The 19405-nt window shown below is 41.6% G+C and overlaps 1 protein-coding gene across 1 annotated transcript; it reads left to right on the top strand.

Annotated features, from left to right (window-relative positions):
• Positions 1 to 247: 247 nt before the first annotated feature.
• On the top strand, positions 248 to 6652 carry LOC118937377 (TM2 domain-containing protein 2). Its single transcript, XM_036936181.2, has 4 exons — positions 248 to 3758; positions 3985 to 4072; positions 4274 to 4389; positions 4978 to 6652. The coding sequence occupies exons 1-4, from the start codon at positions 3493 to 3495 to the stop codon at positions 5189 to 5191; spliced, it is 684 nt and encodes a 227-aa protein (XP_036792076.1). The 5' UTR covers positions 248 to 3492; the 3' UTR covers positions 5192 to 6652.
• The last annotated feature ends 12753 nt before the right edge of the window (positions 6653 to 19405 follow it).

Raw genomic sequence — 19405 nt, 5'->3', positions numbered from 1 at the left:
TATTAAAGTGATGATGCATAGATAATAACAGAGAGTAGCAGCAGCATAGAAGGGGGGGAGGGGGCAATGTGAATAGTCTGGGTAGCCATTTGATTAGGTGTTCAGGTGTCTTGGGGGTAGAAGCTGTTTAGAAGCCTCTTGGACCTAGACTTGGCGCTCCAGTACTGTTTGCCATGCAGTAGCAGAGAGAACAGTCTATGACTAGGGTGGCTGGAGTCTTTGACAATTTTTAGGGCCTTCCTCTAACCGTCTGGTATGGAGGTCCTGGATGGCAGGAAGCTTGGCCCCAGTGATGCACTGGGCCGTACAAACTATCCTCTGTAGTGCCTTGTGGTCGGAGGCCGAGCAGTTGCCATACCAGGCAGTGATGCAACCAGTGAGGATGTTCTCGATGGTGCAGCTGTAGAATCTTTTGAGGATCTGAGGAACTTGAACCTCTCAACCTGCTCCACTAGAGCCCCGTCAATGAGAATGGGGGTTTGCTCATCTCCTTTGTCTTGATCACGTTGAGGGAGAGGTTGTCCTTGTACCACACGGTCAGGTTTCTAACCTCCTCCCTATAGGCTGTCTCATTGTTGTCAGTGATCAGGCCTTCCAAATCAAATCAAATCTAATTTTATTTGTCACATACACATGGTTAGCAGATGTTAATGCGAGTGTAGCGAAATGCTTGTGCTTCTAGTTCCGACAATGCAGTAATAACCAACAAGTAATCTAGCTAACAATTCCAGAACTACTACCTTATAGACACAAGTGTAAGGGGATAAAGAATATGTACATAAAGATATATGAATGAGTGATGGTACAGAGCGGCATAGGCAAGATACAGTAGATGGTATTGAGTACAGTATATACATATGAGATGAGTATGTAAACAAAGTGGCATAGTTAAAGTGGCTAGTGATACATGTATTAAATAAAGATGCAGTAGATGATATAGAGTACAGTATATACGTATACATATGAGATGAATAATGTAGGGTATGTAAACATTATATTAGGTAGCATTGTTTAAAGTGGCTAGTGATATATTTTACATCATTTCCCATCAATTCCCATTATTAAAGTGGCTGGAGTTGAGTCAGTGTGTTGGCAGCAGCCACTCAATGTTAGTGGTGGCTGTTTAACAGTCTGATGGCCTTGAGATAGAAGCTGTTTTTCAGTCTCTCGGTCCCAGCTTTGATGCACCTGTACTGACCTCGCCTTCTGGATGATAGCGGGGTGAACAGGCAGTGGCTCGGGTGGTTGTTGTCCTTGATGATCTTTATGGCCTTCCTGTGACATCGGGTGGTGTAGGTGTCCTGGAGGGCAGGTAGTTTGCCCCCGGTGATGCGTTGTGCAGACCTCACTACCCTCTGGAGAGCCTTACGGTTGTGGGCGGAGCAGTTGCCGTACCAGGCGGTGATACAGCCCAACAGGATGCTCTCGATTGTGCATCTGTAGAAGTTTGTGAGTGCTTTTGGTGACAAGCCGGATTTCTTCAGCCTCCTGAGGTTGAAGAGGCGCTGCTGCGCCTTCTTCACGATGCTGCCTGTGTGTGGACCAATTCAGTTTGTCTGTGATGTGTACGCCGAGGAACTTAAAACTTACTATCCTCTCCACTACTGTTCCATCGATGTGGATAGGGGGGTGTTCCCTCTGCTGTTTCCTGAAGTCCACAATCATCTCCTTAGTTTTGTTGACGTTGAGTGTGAGGTTATTTTCCTGACACCACACTCCGAGGGCCCTCACCTCCTCCCTGTAGGCTGTCTCGTCGTTGTTGGTAATCAAGCCTACCACTGTTGTGTCGTCCGCAAACTTGATGATTGAGTTGGAGGCGTGTGTGGCCACGCAGTCGTGGGTGAACAGGGAGTACAGGAGAGGGCTCAGAACGCACCCTTGTGGGGCCCCCGTGTTGAGGATCAGCGTGGTGGATGTGTTGTTACCTACCCTCACCACCTGGGGGCAGCCCGTCAGGAAGTCCAGGATCCAGTTGCAGAGGGAGGTGTTTAGTCCCAGGGTCCTTAGCTTAGTTATGAGCTTTGAGGGCACTATGGTGTTGAACGCTGAGCTGTGGTCAATGAACAGCATTCTCACATAGGTGTTCCTTTTGTCCGGGTGTGAAAGGGCAGTGTGGAGAGCAATCGAGATTGCATCATCTGTGGATCTGTTGGGGCGGTATGCAAATTGGAGTGGGTCTAGAGTTTCTGGGATAATGATGTTGATGGAGCCATGACCAGCCTTTCAAAGCATTTCATGGCTTCAGACGTGAGTGCTACGGGTCAGTAGTCATTTAGGCAGGTTACCTTAGTGTTCTTGGGCACAGGGACTATGGTGGGATGCTTGAAACATGTTGGCATTACATACTCAGACAGGGAGAGGTTGAAAATGTCAGTGAAGACACTTGCCAGTTGGTCAGCGCATACTTGGAGTACACGTCCTAGTAATCCGTCTGGCCCTGCGGCCTTGTGAATGTTGACCTGTTTAAAGGTCTTACTCACATCGGCTGCAAGAGCGGGTGATCACACAGTAATAGCTACATTGTATTGTTAAAATCCCATAGGTTTCATTATTTTGTTTATTAATAAATTGAATCAGATGTGCTACCTCTGGAACAGCTGGGGATCCGTGAGGAGAGAATTGAGAACTACTGATTTATTCAACCATCCTCAACAAGGCCATACATAAGTCTTTCACAAAACACCATCACTGGCCATAATCATATATAACATGAAAAAGCATAACACAACAGATTAGAGAAACAGGAATGACACTCACTGATGGCTGCACAAAAAGAGCTGTGCACAAACCACGCCCCAACATATTATAATGAGCCACTGCCCCTACATTTGAATTATCACTAAATTAGGAAATAACCCTTTTTTGAACTGTGAATAACCATTAAAAGGCTCAAAGGGTCAGAATGGTTCCACATAGAACCACCACCCTTCCCAAAGAACCCTTGAGGAACCCACATGTTTTAGTGTGTAGAGGTTGTTCTGATATAGGCATATACACATATAGATATATTTGATTTCTAAAATGTTTATTTGTCTAATTTGGAACGTCTTACTTCAGGAAATATTTTAAAGGTACAAAGGTAGGCTTCTTGCATTTTGGAGCGCACACGCTCATGCATGTCTCACTCCACCACAATAGATGGCGGCATTGGCATTGAGTTGCGTTAGAGTTCACTGCCGTAAAAAAAAGTAGAACAATTATAAGATTCGGGTCACATCCTGTTTCACCCCAGCTGGAGGAAATAACAAAACAACGAGACTCATTGTTCTCATCTTTGAAATACGCTACTCATATATCGGTATGATGTGAAACACTAATAAATTGAATCTGTATTAGCCAACCTATTCGACAGGAAACTGTTAGATTGCGATCAGATGTTATCTTCGTTCTGTTAGCTTGTTAGCTAGCCAGCAAGTTTCCAATCTAATGTAGCCAACAATCTAGCACGCTAGCTAGCTATAACATAGCCGCAGTTCAACCAAAGTTGAGAAGATGGCTAGGATTTCACTTAATTACATACTGATGTGCGGGCAAGTTCTCTTGCTACTGTCAGTGTTGCTTTTGCAATGTTTGGAAGGAATATACTCCCAGAATTCATCAGACTCACCCGGACAGAGGGCAACAACAGCTGCATTCAGTGCCAGTGAGCAGCCACAAGATAACGTGACGACGTATCACATCATACCAGTTGAACGCGTGAATTATACTGAACTGTATGAATACAGGCCTCCGTCACCAGTTGTCCTCTGCAGCTATCTGTAAGTATTTTATTTGTGTTTCAATAACAACAGTGCAACATCAATTTGCTTTCAGAGACTGCCCTCTCAAAATTGATGTGTGTCACCCCCTTGCTTTTATTTTTCGGAGGGGCTCAGGGCCCTGTCCACCCTGCCTGTTTTCTAAACGCCCATATACAGTTCTTCACGTGCTACACAAAATACACAGAATAAATACGTAATTTCAACTTTTTCTGTGCATGTGAAGACCAGAGGAGTTCATCCACTGTCAAGATCCAGTGGACCATGCACAGAACTCCACTGCCATTCTGGAAATGGGACACGGTTGTTGGAAGGTATGTCAAACCGTAGTGGATAGCCCCCCCCCCCCCCCCCAACCTGCTCTGTGGCCTTACATTATCATAATTTGATAACTAGTCATAAACGGTTAGATTATCGGCGTAGTTGAACATTCATGTCAGATTCTTGCTATTTCATGTGTAGACTTTATTGTGTCATCTCATCTGTCGTTTTACTAAATCACCACCTTTATTTAGTTTGGGGGGCAGGTACACAAAGACGTGAATCACACACCAGTCATCTGCACGGCACTGGATGACATTGAATGTGCTGGACCCAGGGAGTTCCTGAGAGGGAATGAGCCCTGCATCAAGTAAGGGAGAATCTAGCTACTGTACTTGACTCTGCAGTTTCTGACAAGCTCATGCATCATTGATTGTTGTTATATGATGATAATAGTCATTCCCAGTTTACGGTACACCATGCCTGACTTCACTAGCATTCAACAGGTTTGAAATATCTGCTTGGAGGTCAATACTATATATATATATATATACTTACCTGTCCTGGACTTGGAAATGTAAATGGTTTTGGAAGCTAACATGGATTTACCACTAGAGAGCAGTATTTACAAACCAATAGGACATTCCTTTACATCATGTTACGTTACTTTTAATGGCCCATGGCTGGATGGGATACCGCTTATGTCAAATTGACAGTTGTTTTTTGGGGGCATTTTAGCTAACCCTAACCCCTTTCCTAACCTTATTAAATTATCATAACCCACTATATTAATTATCCTTACCTGCTGCATACTTTTTCCTAACCTGATACGTAAAGTCAATTTTGGTCAATTCTGACATAAGCTGTATCCCATCTAATCAGAATTATTTTAATTGGCTCACCTGGTCTTTTCTTCCAGTTATTGACACCTCTCCTCTCTGCCTTGTTGTAATTTCAGGTACACTGGACACTATTTCATCACCACCCTGCTGTACTCGTTCTTCCTGGGTTGCTTTGGAGTGGACAGGTTCTGCCTGGGGCATACAGGCACAGCCGTGGGCAAGCTACTGACCCTAGGAGGCCTTGGCATCTGGTGGTTCGTGGACCTCATCCTCCTCATCACCGGAGGCCTCATGCCCAGTGATAACAGCAACTGGTGTACCTTCTACTGAGACCAGAGAGCATGGGTTGAAGACCTTTCAAAAGCATACTTCTAGATTTTGGCAATGAGGCCCTTTATCCATTTCCTCAGAGTCAGATGAACTCGAGGATACCATTTTTATGTCTCTTGTGTCCAGTATGGAGGAAGTCAGAGGTAGTTCTTCGAGTAAATGCTAACTAGCATTAGCGCAATGACTGGAAGTCTATGGTTATCTACTAGCATGTTAGCATTGGCTCGCGAAACTACCTCTGACTTCCTCCATACTGGACACAGATATAAAAATGGTATACACAAGTATATCTGACTCTGCGGAAGTAGATAAAGGGCCTTATTGCAAAATCACAAAGTATCCCTTTAAGGTGGGTTTGCGTTGCGGAGATGCGGGACAACTAAGTATCATCGCTTATATGTGAATTACAGGTCAGAGCAGTCTGAGCACGTGTCAGAGGCCTTTATCTCAGATTCTCCTAGAGAATAATGTCACCTGACGGGGTATCACTTTATGCTTGTGCACGCCATAGATAGCAATTATTCGCTTGTCTGCTGTTTCCGCAGTTTAAATCCAGCTTTAGTATTTCATCAGTCTTTCGTCTCTCATCGTGGGATAACTAGAGGAGTAGTTGTGAAAGATGTGTGATGTGGACCAGGGGCGTGGTTGACATGTGGCTGGTGTAGGTTTTATTTTGTTGTAAAGGTTAGAGCACTGAACTGTTGAAGCAAAGAAAATGGGTTGTTGCTATGATATCTATATGAAAGCTTAAATCTAGGCTATAAGTTTCATCATGTGATTTATACGTGCACAAACTGCACAACATCTGAGGCATTACCATGTCTGACCATCTGATGAGGAGTCTAAATATTTGTGTTCTATCCAATCACTGAAGCTTTGTAATGGCGTATAAGTCAACCATTTGAGCTATTCAGTGTTTGTCACATAAGTTTTCATACTGTGGTCTTTTCCAAGTCTCATCAAACCATTGTTGCGTTATAGGAGTGAATTTCACTCTTGATTCCTAATAATTTACCCCACTTAACTAAAGCCCAAATTTCACATTTGACATTATATGTACATAGTACCTGTATACATATTGTTATTTTGGCCTCAACTTTGAGCTTTTGTACCCGTACTGGTTGCAGGGTTATAGAGATTACTCCAAATGTACTTCTGATTTAGTGTTCCAAATGAAAACAATTAGATTGAGTAATGCTGTATGTACCCTCAATTCTGTGATTGTTTTTTATTATTTTGTTATGCATTCAAATGTTTAACTTTATTTCCCCTATGTCCTTTCAATATAGGAAAAATGTGAAATGACAGTCTTCTGTAAATATGGTCAAAAGTCTACCGGTTCATTTTATGGTATGTGTCTTGTAAAATGACAGGTTGAGAAAAACAGAAGAAGGAATGCAAACTGTGTGTGTGCTATCAAGTATTTGTGGTTCAATAAAATGTTTCTCAAGGTTGGTTAAATGTATTTCTACTTGAATCTGATTTGTTGCATCTGACATGCTAAGTGGAAAGATGGAAGCATGCACAGAAAAAAAGAACCATGTTTTTCAGATTGATTGTGTTTTTTTTCTGTACACTTGATGACAAGAGTGCTACCATTAAAAATTCCAGTACACAGAAAAGAAAAAAGGTTTCAAAGCCAAACACTAAAGATTTTAGTGTAAGTGCCCACAAATGTCATTCACCACTTCGAGGTAAGGATGTTATTGTACATGAATAAAAACACAATTGGTACTTGCCTCTAACTGCCTATACAAACTGTAGAGCTGAATATATTCTCTAAACACATTGAATTCAATAGTTTTGGTAGAAAGAGGGGCAGCACAGTTTAATTTGTATTTTTTTTAAACTTCATTTAGCAGATATCCAGAGTGACTTACAGTAGTGATTGCATACATTTTAGTACTTGCTCTACCAACTGAGCCACAACTATGGACTCCCATTACAATGTTGCATATTGTAACTATGTGTATTTTTAGGGCAGTACATCATTGCTAACATACAGTGCATTTGGAATGTATTCCGAACCCCGGACTTTCTCCACATTGTTACGTTACAGCCTTCTAAAATTGATGAAATAGTCCCCCCCCCATCTATACACAATACCACAATGACAAAGCAAAAACAGGTTTTAGAAATTCTTGCATATTTAAAAAAAAAAGAAGGATATATCACATTGAAATAAGTATCCAGACCCTTTATTCAGTACTTTGTTGAAGCACCTTTGGCAGCGATTACAGCCTCAAGTCTTCTTGGGTGTGATGCTACAAGCTTGGCACACCTGTAATTGGGGAGTTTCTCCCATTCTTCTCTGCAGATCCTCTCAAGCTGTCAGGATGGGTGGGGAGCGTCGCTGCACAGCTATTTTCAGGTCTCTCCAGAGATGTTCGATCTGGTTCTAGTACGGGCTCTGGCTGGGCCACTCAAGGACATTCAGAGACTTGTCCCAAAGCCAGTCCTGCGTTGTCTTGGCTGTGTGCTTAGGATCATTGTCCTGTTGGAAGGTGAACCTTCGCTCCAGTCTGAGGTCCTGAGCACTCTGGAGCAGGTTTTCATCAAGGATCTCTGTACTTTGCTCCGTTCATCTTTCCCTCAATCCTGAATATCCTCACAGCGTGATGCTGTCACCAGCATGCTTCACCATAGGTATGGTGTCAGGTTTCCACCAGACGTGACGCTTGGCATTCAGGCAAAAGAGTTCAATCTTGGTTTCATCAGATTAGAGAATCTTGTTTATCATGGCCTGAGAGTCTTTAGGTGCCTTTTGACAAACTCCAAGTGGGCTGTCGTGCCTTTTACTGAGGAGTGGCTTCCGTCTGCCCACTCTACCATAAATGCCTGATTGGTGGAGTGCTGCAAAGATGGTTGTCCTGCTGGAAGGTTCTCCCATCTTCACAGAGGATCTCTGGAGCTCTGTCAGTGACCACCAGGTTCTTGGTCGCCTCCCTGACCAAGGTCCTTCTCCCCTGATTACTCAGTTTGGCTGGCTTCCAGCTCTTGGAAGAGTCTTGGTGGTTCCAGACTTCTTCCGTTTAAGAATGATGGAGGCCACTGTGTTCTTTGGGACCTTCAATGCTGCAGTCATTTTTTGGTAGCCTTCCCCAGATCTGTGCCTCAATACAATCCTGTCTCGGAGTTCTACGGACAATTCCTTTGACCTCATGGCTTGGTTTATGCTCTGACATACACCATCAATTGTGGGACCTTATATAGACAGGTGTGTGTATTTCCACATCATGTCCAATCAAATTAATTTATCACAGGTGGACTCCAATCAAGTTGTAGGAACATCTGAAGCATGATCAATGATCACATTTTTCTCAGGGACGACCGTTAGCATGACGTCTTCTTTAGCTTGCAGCACCACCATGGACAGCGGACTGCCTGACTGGACAGCATCACTCACCTCCTCTGTGGTCTGGATGTGCTGCCCGCTGATGCTCATTATAACATCATGGTTAATCATGCCAGCACTGTATGTGAAACATACAATGGCGACAACAATTAACACACTACACACCCCCTAACCTGGTCCCAGACCTGTTTGTGCTCTTGCCAACTCCATGAATAGCTGTCATTAAGAAGTTGGCATGATGGCACAAACAGACTGGTACCTAGACTAGCACTCATAAACTCTATTATACAAAACTCAACCTCAAAACCATTCTCTGACTTCTCATCTCATGCCCTGGAGAAACAAGCATTGACCTTTAGACTAAGCTGTACATGGATGTGCCATTTTCAAGAGAAAGAGCGACAAAGAGAGAAAGAGTGAGAGAAGTTGGTGGTTTCAAATCCAACAGATCATAGTTAAATCAGCACCATTCTCTAGTTTTGTAGCGTTAGCCAGGCTGGCTTATTATTGGACCACTGAAACTAAATCTATTAGCCTTTGTTTGAAAGGGCTGCAGCATGCAGGTTTCTGTTCCATAGCTGTGGGGGCTACTTAATGTTATTACCAACAACAACAACAACACAGCACACAGCCATTGAGACAGATGTAAGCTCCTGGCTGGCCTTTCTGCATGGGGTAAGAGGGGCTGGGTCCCAAATGGCACTCTATTCACTATATAGTGGCAGGTTAACATTTATTGTGAGCAGTTTCTGCTAGAAAGGACAGCTGCAAAGTCAAAATTGACTTTATTGTAACAATTCATGAATTCTTTCTTAGCTTTTTGGTCTTAATTTAAGGTTAGGGTTAGGCATTAGGGTTAGCATTGTGGTTAAGGTTAGAGTCAAGGTTAGGTTTAAAATCAGATTAGATGCCTTTGTAGCAGTGCCAGCTAGTGACCACTCTGCAGAGCTGCCTCCAGGACAAAAAACGCGAACCTGCGCCATTTTGGGTGAAGCCAGAAAGAGGAATTAATCAGAAACCTGCTTGTGGGTGGCTGCTGGCTGGAGTGTAGAAGAGATCTGGACCAGAGTTTAGAAGAATAGCCTTGATATTTTCCTTTGAAAATATCCTGATGCCTCCAAACCCCTTTGTGCACAGCACAGCTGATAATTAATTTGACCAAGACTCAATGGGTCAACAGACAAGTATCCAACTGCGCAGCAGATATCATACAGATTTGTTTCAGGTTTAGTCTAAAACCTTTTAATAGTGAGTATTGCTACTGTATTCTTATTATGCGAATACTTACTATTTACCCCATTTAAATTGCTTTGTTAATCTGAATTTAATAACTTTACAATTTCAAAAAGTGCAATGTAACCGGTAACTGTCTTCAGGTCAGTAGGCCACTCAAATTGGCAATTTATTAACATAATACACAAAACTATTACCATCTGTGAACAACATAGTTATGATGATATAATCCTTTAATTCGGCCTACTAGGGATATGGGTCTTCGCACTATATGCCAATAATGAGAAATTGTCTAAACTTGACTCAGCTTGTGTCCTAAATAGCACCCTATTCCCTAAACAGTGCACATGTTTTGACCAGGGTCCCTAGAGATCTGGTCAAAAGTAGTGCCCTTTATAAGGAAGGGGGTGCCATTTGCTACACACCGTCAGTCTTGCCTGGAGGTAGCTGTTCCTGGGATCACTTCATAAAACGTACACTCCTGAGCTCACGTCTGGGAAGTCACTCTGCCGCTCCCTCAGATCTCGGATCAAACTGGGAAAAGGACAGAGAGGATATTACATTCACACAGTACGACAAGACTTGGAAATGGTCACACATAATATTTTTCTTTAGCCAGCAGAATTCAGAGAAAGGCAACAGTAATCTTAATATAGATTGTGGTTTAATCTGACTCAGCATTTATAGAGCATAGTAGACATGCCAGTAATGATGACAAGGCCACACCAATGGCACCCTATTCCCTATATAGTCCACTACTTTGCCCAGGGCCCATTGGGTTCTGTTCAAATTAGTGCACTATATTGTGGAATATGGTGCCAATTGGGACTCACCCCTGGAAAGGTGATACCTTCTGACCAAAAGCAGGTGTTTACTCACAGAGCTGAGAGTTAAAGCATCCAATCAATACATTTTTTTATAGAATACCAAATTATTGTGTAGAAATGTGCCAAATCATCAGAAATCTGAACGAGAAAAGCTATAACTAAATTCACATTAGGTGGTATATTAGTGAAATAGGTAGTGAAGAATTAAGTCATACAAACCCTTGATTGTTCTGTCGTATGAATCGGTAAGGAACTGACGTACTCTGTCTGCAGGAATTGCAAAGGATATTCCTGCTCTGACCTTCAGAGTATTTATTCCGATCACATCCCCGTCCTTGAAACACAAGTACAAATTGAAAATAACAAGGTTTGAATATAAACAGAACTGTAGCATTCAAATATTTAATTTTCATTGAAAAGTTACTTTTAAAATGACAAACATTTTCTGTTGTTTTGTTCTGTCATTTCCTGCTGTTCCAATAATTTGATGTTTTCATGTGTGACGCTAAGCATAGTAATTCTTATTGATTGAATAAACCGAATGGGACATTTGTATCCTTTGGTGAATTTGAAAGGAAAGCAGTATTTTTACAACATAAAGCTTGAGCCCACCACCTTGATATAGCCTATGTAAGTATTTGTGAACAATTGTGTTTTATATAAATGCACTGCACCATTGCAATGTTGTGCATTAGTCTTCGTTTTCTATTCCACAAGGACTGGAAACATAATAATAAAGGGGGCAAAAAAGCCCTTAAGCTTCGTCAAGGGCGACTGTAGGAGTATGTTTCTGCTTCGAGATCAATAGTCAGACATAAGTCTGCAAAAATCTAAGAATGATTTCCGTGGCAGATTTGAAAACAACAGAGATGTCGCAGCAAAACATAGAATAATGACCTTGAGCATAAGCCCTATATAGAAAACAGAATTATGACCTTGCAAATCTCTTTCCTAAATGAAAACAGAAAAATACACAGCATATGCTAATTGCATATTACATACCTCTCAAATACAATCTAAAGCAGTAAATCCCCCAACAAGTGGTCATCCTGAGTTGCCATAGTGTAAAAGAACAGAGCAATAAACAAAAGTTAATGGCCATTGTATTGCACTGCAATGTTGAATTCAAAACAGAGACAAGAAGAGACAATGGAGACATACACTCCTGTCCCCATAGGAGCACCCTTTTAGGGGCACCCTTTTTCTACCAGGAACCAAAAGGTGCTTCAAAGGGTTCTCCTATGGGGACAGCCGAAGAACCCTTTTAGGTTCAGTATGTATAGTATGTACAGTATGTAATGATATGTAAAGAGATGCACATGTGGTAATATAATGCTCCAAATACTGCTGCTTGAATGCCATATTTCACATGTGCATCCTAAATTGCACCTTATTTCCAAAATAATGCACTACTTTTGAACAAGGCTCTGGTCAAAAGTAGTGCACTATTCATGGAATAGGGTGCCATTTGAGTCGCAAGCCTACGACCTACATTGATGATGACGTCCGTCTGGATGTACTCCATGTGAGTCTTTGAGTCCCAGTTCCAGGCCGTTCCAATGGGCCCTGCTGATGCCTGTCGTGACAGTGTTTTGCAGGGAGAATAACATTTAAACAAAGCTTCAATTTTAACTTTTATCCAGTGCTGGCCTCTTTCATGTTTTTGTGATGTATTTGTGGTTCCAATCATTCTTTCATTTGTTCACGCAAGAGGATAAGATTTGAGCATGTTCTCTCCCTTTACATTCAGGGAGAAGGGACTCTCCACCGCCACCACAAACTCCCTCAGCCGCAGGTCAGACGAGTGGCCCAGCAGGACTGGCAGTGTATTCTACAGAACAAGATAAACATAGAGATCATATAAATTCTAGAATGAATGTTTTTACTGACCAAGATGGCTGAGTTTTTACTCATGCTAGGATATACATTCTAGTGTTATTTTTAATTCTGTGAAGATTCACACAATAGGAAAGGCTTTTAGATCGCTCTGTTAATACATTGACCCTTTAACAGAAGACAGTTCCTTCAGCACTGAATCATCAGTAAGGCCAACAAGGCACTCTCAATTTAACCTTCACTCCCAGACTAATCCGGTCTCTGCCTACCTTCTCTTGTCATGGGTTGAAGTATTTTTATTGCTGGAATCTGACACGTAGTGTTTATTGCCATTGCCAGCCCTTCTAGGGTGTAAAGCCTTGTTCCATCACAGCCTCGCTTTGAAGGCAACTTTTAGGCTCTGCTACTCCCTATAAAGGCTTAACGTCTACCATCACAAGTCCATTCTATCTAATCTTCTGTGTTTGTATTCCACACACAAGTTTATAGTCTTCTATAGTATGGTGTGCAGAGTGATGGGCTGAATCAAAATGGTTGTCTTCCCTGCATGTTTTGCATGGCCTGGAGTGGGTTTTAGTTGACTGTGTTTTGGCCAGGGATCCCATAATGCCACACAGAGGAGCTGTTTACACAAGCGGCTGTCATCGCGGTGACAAATGTTTTAGTTACAGCAACATTTGCGAATACTGGAAGAAGAAAAAAGGCTGAAGCTTTGAATTTATAAGACCAGAACCAATAGCCCCTACAGGAAAACCTGACAATAAATTGATCATGTCAAGGAGTGTAATCTGATTTTAGTCAGGCGAAAGGCCCTCGCTCGCTGACTTTCCCCCTGTAGAACATCTGCCAGACTGTTTCTGCAGGATTAATTAACTCTCTGCCTTTTCGATGTTACTCACTGATTTCAAGCCAGCAGGCCAATGGAAAATACCAAGCAGAATTTAGCATGAGGACCTGTGGGATGAGAGAGAGGGCCATTGGAACAACCTCATTTTAGGAATGAGGAGGAGGAGAGAGAGGAGGACTCACATTCGACTCAATTTTGATTCCATTTCCTTGACGGAGGCATCTTATTGAACACAGCTCTTCAGCTCCACTTTGATTCTCTGCTTGTAGGATAGGACATGGGCTTTGCTGACTATCCAGCAGTCCTCTGACACAATGAACTCTGAACCACTTGACACAGGGACCTACTGGTATGAAAATGGGAACCTGAGTGTTAAAGACACCAATCATGTTGCTGTCTGAAGTTACACCAACCCTGTGTCATCATATTTTGCTCTCATGATTCCAAAACACAGAGGAATCAGTTCCAATGAAGGGTTTAAGAAAATAAAAAAAATCCATTATTGACCATAACTGTGTTAAAAGAGTTACTTCAATATTTTGCTGCCGAACGCATTGAAGATTACATGAATGAAAGAAAGAGTAAAGGACTCCAATACCAAGCTGCTTGTACCTTTTGAAAAGCTTTAGGTGTACAACAGCTGGGGCTATCTTATCCACCCCATCAGCAATCAAGTTGAATTTGTTCAGGGCACCCGAGGGGGAAAAATACAGAAAGACAGAAAGATTTATTCATGTGAAACAGAATTCCGGCGTAGACATTCACCTTGGAGGTAGAAATTACATACATTTTATACATGAGTATGTTAAAGCTGTAAACATTTCATATTTTGGGGGATAATACTACTATATGGCATTTTTAAAATACAGAACCGCATAAAATCTGTCTGACTTTTTCAAGTTATAAAGTAATGGCCGGGCAGGGCCTGAAATATGGGTATGCACATTCTGAGCTAAAGTTTTTAATACAGCTTCTTAAACGCTTAAATCTTTGGTAAAATAAATGGCGTGTTCACTCCAAAAGTGCATAGCGTAAACTTACATGCCAGGGTAAGTCACTTTTCTTCTACCTGTTTTCTGGTATGGCTTGTCAGGTTGGTTATCAGGCTCCAAATCAGCAAGCTTGGCTGGCGGCAGACCACATGTGGAGCTACCTTTATAGGCCACCTAGCCTTCCTCTTCTACTTAAATGACTTCATTATGACTCTCTGTTACATCAGTGGAATTGTAAATCCTTGCCCCCCATTGCTATTCCCCTGCAGTATCTTCTCCTCCTGTTATAGGGCATGTGTTCTCACATGAAGGCTACAACACACTGCTCTCACACGCACATTCACATGTAGGCTACTTTTCCTAAAGCTTCTGTGCACTCCACAGTTTTATTTAATACATTCAGACACATGATTTTGAGATTGATATTTGCATTGCAGAACAATGAAATAATCTCTGTGGAAATGCTCATTTGGAAAGGTAACGTTACACCTTTTGACGTAGAACTGGATTGGCAGGACATCGAAAAAATGTCACTCCACAAAACAACATCATCAAAGTTGATACTATACACTCTCTAATCTCTATGCCATTTTACTACCAGACCAAAATGTTGAACACTTTCTCCATAATATGACTATCAAAAGTTGGAGAACCTGTCCCTTCCACTGGTGCTGTCAGAGACCTAGGCCCGTTGGGTACTGAGGCTGTGTCCAAAATGGTGCCCTATTCCATGCCCCTCCTGCTTGAGGATCTATCTATTTCAGCCATCTATTTTCCACTTATAGAGGGGGCTGGTGGGAGGAGCTATAGGAGGACAGGCTCATTGGAATGGCTGGAATGGAATAAATAGAATGGTGTCAAACATGTGGTTTCCATATGTTGGATACCGTTCCATTGATACCATTCCAGCCATTACAATGAACCTGTCCTCCTATAGCTCCTCCCACCAGCCGCCACTGACCACTTGTCACTTAAATCTCGTTGGATTGATTGCTTTAATTTTACTCCTGTTACTCTTTCATACTCTTGTTTTTGCCTGTTGTTTTTCCCCTTTTTTTATTTTATTATATATTTTGGGGGGGGGGACATTGTCATTCTGACACGTTTATTTATTGGTGTGAGAACTGTTATAAAAAAGTTGCCAATTTTATGTTTACATTTTGTAATCCAGTCAGTTTTTAGGTGTCCTGCTTTAGCAATCATAGCTAGCTAAAGTAGGACAGCATGGAGTAACTCAAGTGGAACAGTCTTATAGGCTTTTCCAACAGAGGATAGAGATCCAGTTTATATTGGGGACCCCTGGTAGTTAGGTTAGGCAGGGCTCTGGTTCTGGTTGTATTATATCCTGTTAGTTGTTTTCTTGTAGTACTGTTATTAGTACTGTTTGAGTGAATTCAGAAAACATGGGACACCTTTTGCATTTCCGTCTTCTGTAACCTCTTCAGACATCTATGCAACATTTTTTATAACAGTTGTATAACCTTAACATCAAAACAGAAAATAAACTATGTCACTGATCTTACCTTGTGCTTCGCAGGGTCACACCAATGAAGTGATTTGATTTTGATCATGTTGGTTCTCTACAAGGGGTTAGTAACAATAGTTTTGGTTTTCTCACACCAATAAATAAACGTGTCAGAATGACAATGTCCCCCCCCAAAATATATAATAAAATAAAAAAAGTTTACATTGTCCCAGTTGATATGATGTCCCACCAGGGGTGAAAGTAGATTTGATTTCTTACCGGTCCGCCAGCGTCTAAGACACTCATCTCTGCCTGGACCATAATACCACCCGGTTTCCAGTCAATTCACAAACTTTTTTCGTGGCTGATATGCAGTAATGTTTAGTAATGGTGTTGTAGCCTACAGTTTTTTGGGCATGTTGTAATAATTGTGATAGACTCACGTTTTACTGGTCCGGCGTACCCCCACTATTTATTTTACCGGGACGCCTTACCGGACCGTACCATCTTACTTTCACCCCTGTGTCCTACTCCTTCCGAATTCACCCAACAGTTGAAATGTTTACAAATTAGACGCTCTGATTTGAAAGCAACTTCTGAAAATGAACACTGATTATAGTGATATTATGTATGATCTCGCAAACAATGTAAAATATGTATAGATATGTGTAATCTAGAGCAAAACTTTTAGATTTTTAATCCAAGGGTATCCTGCTATTGCCACACTTGTTGAATTATGCAGCAGAACATGACAACAACAGTAATTAATGAGGCAGTCTAGACATCACAGGTGAATTAGGCCTAGACAGAGCAAGTTTTTGGTGGTCACAGCCCTGTCCCACCCCTAAATTATTCATATATGCAAATACATGCATACTGTCTCCCTAGGGTCCACTGCCAAACCCTGATAGATGGCCAGAGCTTGGAATGCCTTGTAAAATACAAAAAATGCTGGGTCCACTGCACACATCACAAACAGAGCATTTCAGATGACATGCACTTTGAATGGATTCCTCTAGATATTATTTGGAAAAGGTTCTCAGCTAGTTTATTTGCCCATTTTGAAATATAATTATATTCAAAGTTGTTATTTAACTCTGGTGAATGTGCCATCCATTACTGTGATATGTCAGGCCATATTAAATAGTTATACTCCTGTTTGTTAGGCTAATACTAAACTGTAACCTCTGTAACAACCCACAGAGACATAAGCGTAACAAAAACAGCTTTTGTACAATGAGCACAAAACAGCACAAAAACAGTCAATAGATTCATTGTGGCTACTTTTTTATGCTGGCGCTATTACTTAGAAATAATCAGGAAAGGTGATGAAATAATGTGTTAACACCTTTCTTTCCTGTAGTGTACATCTGAGGCTGTGTGTACTGTATCAAGCATCTTAGAGTAGGTATGTTGATCTAGGATCAGGTCCCACCTGTCCATTCTTATTCTTTGTGATGTAAAAGGAACATCTGATCCTAGATCAGCATTCATACTCTAAGACACTATGAATACAGGCTCTGTTTTTTTAACTGAGTAAAGTGTTGAATGTTGCTGCAAAGGTACACAGCTCTGTTTTGTATGCAACTCTGGCTCTCATGTGGAGGAATCCTGTCATGGAGTGAAGTCTTTATCTTAACCCCTCCACAAAAAAGTACAATAACGCAACCATCTGCAATAGGATTGTGAGTTTGCTCAACAACATTTTTCACACACAAACCTTTTTGTTTTACAGTGTATAGGCTGCTTCTCATTTTGGTGATTACTCAGTCCAATCACCTCATTGTTGTCCCAGTCCGTTAAACATGATCTGATACCCTTCAAAGCGTACAGTAATTGGAAGCCATGTGGTTTGCACACCTGCTTTTCTCAGAAGCCATGTGGTTTGCACACCTGCTTTTCTCAGAAGCCATGTGGTTTGCACACCTGCTTTTCTCAGAAGCCATGTGGTTTGCACACCTGCTTTTCTCAGAAGCCATGTGGTTTGCACACCTGCTTTTCTCAGAAGCCATGTGGTTTGCACACCTGCTTTTCTCAGAAGCCATGTGGTTTGCACACCTGCTTTTCTCAGAAGCCATGTGGTTTGCACACCTGCTTTTCTCAGAAGCCATGTGGTTTGCACACCTGCTTTTCTCAGAAGCCATGTGGTTTGCACACCTGCTTTTCTCAGAAGCCATGTGGTTTGCACACCTGCTTTTCTCAGAAACCAGGAGGGGATCTAATGCATGATGCATTTCTTTATTTCTCCATCCACATTCCACTGTGGCTATAGCAACAATAAGTAACCACTTGTTATTAGTAACAGGCATAGATTGTGTTGCAATGGAGACATTTCCATATAGGCTTTCTTTCTTTCATATAGGCATAACAACAGTTTTGTTGAAAATGTTGAAACCATCACAATGTTTACCACTTTTGTTATTTGGCTGGCACAGAGTGGAACAGCATACTTTCATTTGGTATCCTCTCAGATGCATGAAGATATCAAACGCTTGATCACTGGAAAAGTACTGATGCTCCAATCCATACCAGATCATTCACTTCTGCTCTCTTTGACTACTATGACTGTGTCCAATTCACCCCAAACAGTGCTAGTAAGTAATAGTGTTCACCCCAAAATGCCACCCTATTCCCCATCTAGTGCACTACTTTGACCATGGCCCATATAGGCCTGTAACAATGACCAAATATCAATTTAATATGCTCTGGATTCATGCTAGATGAGGAAAGAAAGAAACAGGGATTGTCTGATCATATTGAAAAGAAGACGCTAATCTGCCCCTGCACGCTTTGTATTTCCTTATCATACGGTATGTTAACACAATCAACCTTAATCAAATATAGTTAAGACCTCCGTTATTCAATGAAATAACATTTTATTGGTGCCCACTTGGCACAGGACGTCAGTTCAATGTCTATTCCACGTCGGTACAACAGAGCTGATTCAGTCCGTGTGTGCCCAGTGGGTGGGCTTGGTTGTCAGTTATGTAATGTTGTAAAGTTCTGCCAAGGGTCTGGCAGAGGTGTTTTTTCTCCATTGGAGAATAAAAAACGGAATCAAGTTTTTCCTCACAAAATTGGATCACAGAGCGAATGAAATGTGAAGTATTCCTCAGTAGACAGTAAGATAAGATGATGGCTTGACCTTAGAGAGAAGCAGCAGCAGTTTAGCCTTCCTACTTTAGTCTGAAATAGGCTAATTACAATCTCTGACAGACAGGGCATAGGCTACATGCAGCATGGCTTACACATGGCAGCAGAGCATAAATATCCATGTTGGGCCATCTTGACAGGCAATTAGGGCTGTAAAATCCAGTTATTCAACAAGATATTAAGCAGTGTAGCAACTAAATGTCTGTATATAATTTGACATACTTCTTAGAGCCTGCAAGAGTATTATTCAGGAATAATATTTCATTTTTCTCCTTCATCCTATCAGTGCAAGGTGTAAATCTGAAAAAGGAACACTATCTGTCTCCTATAAACAACCAAATGAGTTGTGCATGTGACCCATTTAGATAGCAGTACTTGTTTTGGTTGTTAGGCCTATAACGAAATAGCAAAACCATTCCAATAGCCTAATAATTCAAATTATTTGAAGTGGTTTATAATTTAAGTTGCGCTAAGCAGAAATCGCTCTGCCATTTCCTAGTTGCAAA

Source organism: Oncorhynchus mykiss, chromosome 11 (assembly GCF_057628025.1).
Source record: "Oncorhynchus mykiss isolate SJ-2025 chromosome 11, ASM5762802v1, whole genome shotgun sequence".
Taxonomy (NCBI): domain Eukaryota; kingdom Metazoa; phylum Chordata; class Actinopteri; order Salmoniformes; family Salmonidae; genus Oncorhynchus; species Oncorhynchus mykiss.
This window is presented reverse-complemented; position numbering and strand designations above follow the sequence as displayed.

Coding starts and splice junctions, on each gene's coding strand:
- LOC118937377 (XM_036936181.2), top strand. CDS start 3,493: ATGGCTAGGATTTCACTTAATTACATACTGATGTGCGGGCAAGTTCTC. Junction 3,759..3,984: donor GTTGTCCTCTGCAGCTATCT/GTAAGTATTTTA, acceptor GTGCATGTGAAG/ACCAGAGGAGTTCATCCACT. Junction 4,073..4,273: donor TGGGACACGGTTGTTGGAAG/GTATGTCAAACC, acceptor ACCTTTATTTAG/TTTGGGGGGCAGGTACACAA.